Below are 9015 nucleotides of genomic sequence, written 5' to 3' on the forward strand. Positions count from 1 at the left end.
CGAGTCAGTCCGTTCACTCAATGAACTCATTCAATTCAATCAACTAATTTCAGCCGTGTCGAGTCAGTTCGTTGACTCATGTTAACGTTCGTTCCGACTCAACAGCGTAACAACACCTGTTGACTAGTGGCGTGTCGGTCATGAACGAACGGGTCGAGTCAGTCTGTTCACTCATGTTCACACTCGACAGCGAACGAACGGGTCGAGTCAGTTCGTTCACTCATGTTCACGTTTGTACCGACTCAACAGCATAACACGTGTTGACTAGTGGTGTGTCGGTCATGAACGACGAACGGGTCAAAAGAACTCATTTCAGCCGACTCAATAGCGTAACAACACGTGATGACTAGTGGCGTGTCGGTCATGAATGACGAACGAATCAAAAGAACTAATTTCAGCCGTGTCGAGTCAGTCCGTACACTCATGTTCACATTCGTTCCGACTCAACAGCGTAACAGCACGTGTGACTAGTGGTGTGTCAGTCATGAACGAACAGGTCGAATCAGTCCGTTCACTCAATGAACTCATTCAATTCAATCAACTAATTTCAGCCGTTTCGAGTCAGTCCGTTCACTCATGTTCACGTTTGTACCGACTCAACAGTGTAACAACATGTGTTGACTATTGGTGTGTCGGTCATGAACGAATGGGTCAAAAGAACTCATTTCAGTCGAGTCAGTCCGTTCACTCATGTTCATATTTATTCCGACTCAACAGCGTAACAACACGTGATGACTAGTGGTGTGTCGGTCATGAATGACGAACGGGTCAAAAGAACTAATTTCAACCGTGTCGAGTCAGTTCGTTCACTCATGTTAACGTTCGTTCCGACTCAACAGCGTAACAACACGTGATGACTAGTGGTGTGTCGGTCATGAACGAACGGGTCGAGTCAGTCCGTTCACTCATGTTCACGTTTGTTCGGAGTCGACAGCGAAACAGCACGTGATGACTAGTGGTGTGTCGGCCATGAACGACGAATGGGTCAAAAGAACTCATTTCAGTCGAGTCAGTCCGTTCACTCATGTTCATATTTATTCCGACTCAACAGCGTAACAACACGTGATGACTAGTGGTGTGTCGGTCATGAATGACGAACGGGTCAAAAGAACTCATTTCAACCGTGTCGAGTCAGTCCGTTCACTGATGTTCACGTTCGTTCCGACTCAACAGCGTAACAACACGTGATGACTAGTGGCGTGTCGGTCATGAACGAACGGGTCGAGTCAGTCCGTTCACTCAATGAACTCATTCAATTCAATCAACTAATTTCAGCCGTGTCGAGTCAGTTCGTTGACTCATGTTAACGTTCGTTCCGACTCAACAGCGTAACAACACCTGTTGACTAGTGGCGTGTCGGTCATGAACGAACGGGTCGAGTCAGTCTGTTCACTCATGTTCACACTCGACAGCGAACGAACGGGTCGAGTCAGTTCGTTCACTCATGTTCACGTTTGTACCGACTCAACAGCATAACACGTGTTGACTAGTGGTGTGTCGGTCATGAACGACGAACGGGTCAAAAGAACTCATTTCAGCCGACTCAATAGCGTAACAACACGTGATGACTAGTGGCGTGTCGGTCATGAATGACGAACGAATCAAAAGAACTAATTTCAGCCGTGTCGAGTCAGTCCGTACACTCATGTTCACATTCGTTCCGACTCAACAGCGTAACAGCACGTGTGACTAGTGGTGTGTCAGTCATGAACGAACAGGTCGAATCAGTCCGTTCACTCAATGAACTCATTCAATTCAATCAACTAATTTCAGCCGTTTCGAGTCAGTCCGTTCACTCATGTTCACGTTTGTACCGACTCAACAGTGTAACAACATGTGTTGACTATTGGTGTGTCGGTCATGAACGAATGGGTCAAAAGAACTCATTTCAGTCGAGTCAGTCCGTTCACTCATGTTCATATTTATTCCGACTCAACAGCGTAACAACACGTGATGACTAGTGGTGTGTCGGTCATGAATGACGAACGGGTCAAAAGAACTAATTTCAACCGTGTCGAGTCAGTTCGTTCACTCATGTTAACGTTCGTTCCGACTCAACAGCGTAACAACACGTGATGACTAGTGGTGTGTCGGTCATGAACGAACGGGTCGAGTCAGTCCGTTCACTCATGTTCACGTTTGTTCGGAGTCGACAGCGAAACAGCACGTGATGACTAGTGGTGTGTCGGCCATGAACGACGAATGGGTCAAAAGAACTCATTTCAGTCGAGTCAGTCCGTTCACTCATGTTCATATTTATTCCGACTCAACAGCGTAACAACACGTGATGACTAGTGGTGTGTCGGTCATGAACAAACGGGTCGAATCAGTCCGTTCACTCATGTTCACATTCATTCCGACTCAACAGTGCAACAGCCGGTCATGAACGAACAGGTCAAAAGAACTAGTTCTTTTTTGTGAATGGAATGAACGAGGTCACCGACAGTGTCGGTCAATCTCTTGGTCTCTGTCTTTCAGTCAGATAACCCCACCGACCCACAGAGCGAAGCGTGACGATTGGATAATAACGCAGATAGTCCCGCCCTGCAAAAAGAACGGCGAACTGACTCTCCAGCCAATCAAAAAAAAAAAAGCATTTGTCCCACTGAACGGGTATTTTAGGGGCGGTGACCTTGTTCATTCCGTTCACAAAAAAGAAATAGTTCTTTTGAACCGTTCGTTCATGAGACTATGTCTCTCAACTGGCCTGGGAATGCCTCAGGTTGCTCTGCAGCAATACGCTTCTTTCCTTTCAATAGTTTATCCATTAATGAGGCTTTACACGTGATCTGGTTTGACATTCTTTCACACTGTACAAGCATGACAAGCACCACTTCAGGAAGCCATTGTGAAGCATCATAGAAAGCGAGTCTTTAAATAAACTTAATGAGTCATTGCCGGTACTCATTTTCTTCCTTTTTGATGCCGTGTTTTTGCAGATAGTAGCTGTCAATGAGTGTGATGAAAGACTGACACTTGGCACAAGGCAAACAAAGCGCACGAGACAAAAGGAACAATTCTGTAGTTTACTCATTCACAGTTTGCATGCTAGCATTGTTAGCGCTTTTCAATGGGCCGCTTTACTGGCTCTGTTGTTATTATTGTCATAATGTGGCTATAGTCCAATCCGGTTGAGGAAAATTTTATGTTTTTGTCTCCAGTGTCTGGCATTTATAATGCCATTTGACGCCCCTGCACAACTGTTTGATCACTTGCTGGTGTGTTTTGCATCATTTTCCTGCATCAGAACCCAGCTTTGGTACAGTGTTTTTCTTATGGTGGATTCATGAACACTGACCTTAACTGAGGCCTGCCGTTTTTTTTTTTTTTTGCATGTTTCTGTGGGGTCTTTTGTGACCTCTTGGATGAGTTGTCACTGCGCACTTAGGGTTCTTTTGGTTGGCCGACCACTCCTGTTTTCGCCATTTTATGGATTACGGCTCTCACTGTAGTTTGGCTGGAGTCCCAAAGCTCGGCTTCATAACCTAACCTCAGTTAAAGCAAGTTCATTCATTCATTTTCTACCGCTTTTTCCTCACGAGGGTCGCGGGGGTGCTGGAGCCTATCCCAGCTGTCTTCGGGCGAGAGGCGGGGTACACCCTGGACCGGTCACCAGCCAATCACAGGGCACATATAGACAAACAACCATTCACACTCACATTCATATGTTTTTGGAATGTGGGAGGAAACCGGAGAAACATGCAAATTCCACACAGAGATGGCCGAGTCGAACCCTGGTCCTCCTAGCTGTGAGGTCTGCGTGCTAACCACTCGACCGCCGTGCCGCTTAAAGCAAGTTATTTGTTACATTTTGTGTTCAAGTTGTGTCGTCATAAAATATACTCAGCTTTCCTTGTCTTTCAGGAGCTCCTAAACGACCACCGAAGGTGCCTGGGTGTTGCTACTGTTGCCATGGTGACCACCAGCATGGGTACAGGGAGCCACGCTGAGTCTTTGTTTTCACAATAGTGAAACACAAGGTCATTTTAGCCTAAGAACATCTGGCGTTCCGAACGGTTTGGCTGAAATCAAAGTCGAACAAGTCGGTCACGAAGGCTTCCAACAACTCCACCACTCGTTCTGAAAGCTCCATCAAGGTACATTTCCGCCTTTCAGGCTTTTCTTCATCCCTGTTGCCAAATGGGAGCTGAAATGCAACTGTTAAATGATTTATGCAAGTATGTTGACTGCTCCACATGAAATCCCCCCCCCCCAGCTGTTACACTGTTTCATTGCGACGTCTACTGTAAGCAGAGCTGGTGCAGAATGCAAGGGATAGCGTTCACAATTGCAATTCTCCAGTTAGGGCCAGAAGTAACTGGATGAAATGTCATTTAACATTTAGGGCAGGGGTCTCAAACACGCGGCCCACGGGCCAAATGTGGCCCGCAGGACACTAGTTTGAGGCCCCCGCCTTGATATGAAAGTTTAATGTTAGTGCGGCCCGCGCAAGTTTGATACGGATGCTGTATGGTATCATGTACCCAGAAAAAATTATGACGTTTGATTAATGTTCATGTTAAAGGTTAAATAACTGTTAATAGTTATCCTCCCTATCCGTGTGGAAGTGGTAAGTTTTTGGCTATTTGAGTTTAAAGGAAATAACTTGAAGGCTAACGTTTAGGTCGCTAACTCTCTAGTTTGCGAGTTAGCGTGTGTCTCAAGACCCTGCAGTTGCGCAATATGTTGTAAAGAAAAAAAAGAGTATAAATGTGACTATAGTCGTGTTTTGTCATGTCTACAGGGCTCTAATAATGCTTTGTTCATTTTAATAGGAAAAAAATAATTTGTCTACCCACCAACTATATGTGGTTTCTTAAGTTTTTATTATTTGCCGTTTTATTATTATTATATTTATTTATTCCTGATTGATTGATTTCTTTATTCTTGATTTGTTTATTTATTTTTCATCTTATTTTGTGCAGAAAAAAATAAAAATTAAGATATTTGAGAACAGTGGAATGTTTTATCAGGTGACTATAGGGGTGTTATTTCATCTCAAGAGGGCTCTAATAATGTTAAAACAGTATTTAGATGGGTGTAAACAGGTTTACTATGAAATATTACTATGCTATGATGCTATTATTATACTATGAAATAGTATAAAAACATAAAAATATTATGAAATATTACTATATTTCACTTTAGACCCCCCCCCCCTTTAAATTAAAGCATTAGCTGCAAATGGCATCTTCGTATTTGAAACCCTATAAATATATTAATTCTTTCGATTTGTGTTTTCCTACAGAAAATAATTATGTTAATTAGCAACTCCAAATTGTCCATAGGTATGAATGTGAGTGTGAATGGTTGTTTGTCTATATGTGCCCTGTAATTGGCTGGGATAGGCTCCAGCACCCCCCCCCTCGACCCTCGAGAGGAAAAGTGGTAGAAAATGAATGAATGTGATGTAAACACATCATTACAGTGCAGTCAATGTCATTAAAAAAATATGACATTATAATGGAATGTTTCAGCAAGCAATACATTATGAAAATGTATTCTTTCATGAGAGGGGAAATTGTGCCACAGCTTGTCGTCTGCGTGACCTTACTTTGTCTTTGCTCAGGTTGGTGCTGTTGCCTGGATACTATTTCCTATGGCAACACTTGAGCAGCTTGAGGTGAGCTGCTTTGAAAGGATGCAGGTAAGTGACTGCTCTGCGTGTCCCCGTGGAACGGAAGTCTTGTAAATGACCGTAGATTTACTCACTCACTCAAACAAAACGGGCACTTGAGTTCGATTTCCATCATGTGTGTCCCTTTGAATCTCCTAGGAGAGTACAATTACATTTAGAGTTTGATTTGTATGTATGTAATTCACCACATAGTTTAGCTTCCAAGCTAACTAAGGCATTGTTAGCATACATTCAGTGCACATATACAAGCTAATATTAATTATCTTGAAAGGAGTCACCTCGCTTCAAACCTGAAAGTATCATTAATGAATATAACTGTTAAAAAATAGCCAAAGCAAAACCATGTCAATAATCTTTATCAATCTTTATGATAGTGTACTGCCACCATTTGTCGCAACGGTGTTACTACCGTGCTTGCACTATGAACCGAGTCATAGTTGTCAAGCTTCCGGTTTTCACAGTAAAACGAACGTATTCCCGGAGCAGCACTGCTTCCGGCGCGCTCGCTATTTTGAAGGCCTTTCAAAATAAAAGAAACACTCGTAAAACAACATGGTTTCAACACAAGATGTTGAGAGGTAAATGGGTGGGTGGTGGTGAGGTGAGAAGCACTGACTCCCGTTAGAATCTCAACCACACTCAGAGAAGCCAAATGAGGTGGTCAAGTAGTGGTGGGGGGAAAAAAACGGATCTTTCCGGTTCATTCAGTGAAAAGATCCGTTCATTTCGGTCAATTGGTCGTTAGACTGTGATCTACCCCTGTGCATAGACCCGGTCAGCCGTGTCGAGTCAGTCATGTTCACGTTCCTTCCGACTCAACAGCGCAACAGTTGGTCATGAACGAACGGGTCAAAAGTTATTTAGTCCCGCCCTGCAAAAAGAACGGTGAACTGACTCTACAGCCAATCAAAAAAAGCATTTCTACCACTGAACGGGTATTTTACGGGGTGGTATTAAATAGTTCTTTTGACCCGTTCGTTCATGACGACACACCACTAGTGGTCAGTGGTAAAGTTGCCAAGGCATTTATCTGGGAAGTTGAAGTTGCTGGGGAAAAAACATTAATTTTGACTTTGAAATGACTCATAGAAAATTATTGGATTGACGACTCATTTTTAAAAGCATGAAATTCCCACATTGTGAACGTAGCTTCATTACACAGTACACCGGTATCACCGCTAAGCGGCAGTGACACGCCTACTTCCGCCCAGATGCGCCTACAAATTTCCGCATTTTTGGCAAAGAGGAGGGCTAACAGGCACAAACTTGTTCTGGCGTGGCAACATATGTCAAGGTTCCAAGGATCATGTCAAGGCTTCTTTTGAGAACCAATCTGAGAGGATGTATCGCCTCTCAGATTAGAATGGCATCTGATCAGGTAAAACGGTGTTTTGGAACCGCTGGCGTTATGACATATCGGAATGTTAGCAATAGCATGCTAATGTTTTTAAACTGACCGCAGTACTTTTGGCCCACTTTTTGTTGTACTTTGCAATGCGGGCTTTGACATCTCGCTCCTATCTAATTTTGTAGTTTCCGTTAATGTTATGTTCTGGAGTCATGCATACAACTACTACGCTTAAAAAACAACATTTGCATTATTTGTATATCGTCACTGAGCAATGTATGTAGAACGCCATTAGGGTGTTGGTGGAAAACTTAGTTTACCGTAAATGTTCTTTATTTTTTTATCAACGTTGTTGTCTTCATTGCACTTCCATGGTAATAACTTTCTACATAATGGAGTCCAAAAAACAAATCATAAGCTTCTACAGTGAAAATGACTCAACACACAGCCATTATTATCTAAATAGCTTCAAACACAATTGAGTGTATAAGATGTATATTACAGTATTTGACCCCTTCCTGATATATATATATATATTTTTTGCACATTTGTCACATGTTTCAGATCATCAAATTTAAATATTCATTTCAATATTAGTCATTACAACACAACTAAACACAATACAGTTTTAGTTAAATTAGACTTTTTATTAGGGGACTAAAGAAAACTGTTAAAACGAACTTAAGTGTGGTTAATCCCACCTTAGTTCAGGTGGAAAATGCTATAAAGCCATTTCTAAAGCTTTAGGGCTCCAACCAACCACAGTAAGAGCCATTATCCATGAATGGCAAAAACACGGAACAGTGGTCAAACCTTCCCATGAGTGGCCGGCCAAACCAAAATGACCCCAAGAGCACAGCGACAACTCATCCAAGAGGTCACAAAAGACCCCACAACAACAACATCCAAAGAACTGCAGGCCTCACTTGCCTTAGATTAAATCAGTGTTCATTTAGGTTTGGATTTTTTTTTTACTCCCTTAATAATAAAAGTAATGGTTTTATTTCATTTGAACATGCATCATATTACAATTGAATGCATCACATAATCAGTTCACAGTTCCACATGTCCAAAAGGAGTAGGAAGAAACAAAGCTTATTAAATCCTGGTACTTTTACAATCAGTAACTGTTACATTTGTTCACTTCCTGCTTTTCCATAATACAGTTTAAGGGTTTTTTTGTTTGCTTTTTTTTTTTTAATAATGTACTGAAGTACAAGGTGATATGACCATCCAATTACATAATGGGTACCATAGTAACTGTCAATATGGTAATATATATAGCAAAAGTTTGATTTTAAAAAAAGTGCAATTTGTGTGGTCATTGATTAATATTTAAATGCGTTTTAATGTTCTGAAACATTTCTGCGTGACAAATGTAAATAAAAAGGAATCAGAAAGGGGACAAATTTTCACAACAGAAAAAAAAATAAACTGTCTTCAGACTATGAATAATAAGGTGAATTAAGAAATATCACAAAAATATACCCTGAAATATGTCAAATACATGTTTTTGAATATAATCTGCTCATTCCAGCTTGGTGAACTTGGCAAGGGAGCAGGAAAAGGCGGCGGCGGCGGGGGCTCTGTGAGGGATGCAGGTGGAGCCTTTGGAAAGCGAGAAGTCGCGGAAGAGGAGCGATACTTCAGGTGACACCCGTCGCGGAGTCGTTTTATTCTGTTGTTGTCATTTTTGTTTTTTTTTCCTCTCATTGCAAAATAACAAAGAATGCTTTCCACCGGCAGGCAAAAGGAGAAGGAGCAAATGGAAGCGCTGAGGAAGCACCACACAGAGGAGATCGAGCACCACAGAAAGGAGATTGAGCGCCTACAAAAGGAGATTGACCGTCACAAGGGCAAAATTAGAAAGCTTAAACACGATGATTGAGGCACTGTATTCACTGTACAATCGATAATAATCACATGCTGATTGATTAGAGCGAGTCTGTTATCAGGCTTTTTTTTGAATACAAAAACTTCCAATAAAGTGCTTAATAATTCACCTAGTGAAGTATTTCTCTAAATTTAT

At 41.9% G+C, this 9015-nt stretch overlaps 1 protein-coding gene across 1 annotated transcript; it reads left to right on the plus strand.

Moving 5' to 3' along the window:
• Positions 1-6842: 6842 nt before the first annotated feature.
• atp5if1a (ATP synthase inhibitory factor subunit 1a) lies at positions 6843-8988 on the plus strand. Its single transcript, XM_058048105.1, has 3 exons — positions 6843-7016; positions 8524-8636; positions 8733-8988. Exons 1-3 carry the CDS (start codon positions 6945-6947, stop codon positions 8872-8874), a joined length of 327 nt encoding a protein of 108 aa, XP_057904088.1. The 5' UTR covers positions 6843-6944; the 3' UTR covers positions 8875-8988.
• Positions 8989-9015: the final 27 nt, after the last annotated feature.

The sequence above is a fragment of the Doryrhamphus excisus genome, chromosome 14, assembly GCF_030265055.1.
Source record: "Doryrhamphus excisus isolate RoL2022-K1 chromosome 14, RoL_Dexc_1.0, whole genome shotgun sequence".
NCBI lineage: Eukaryota > Metazoa > Chordata > Actinopteri > Syngnathiformes > Syngnathidae > Doryrhamphus > Doryrhamphus excisus.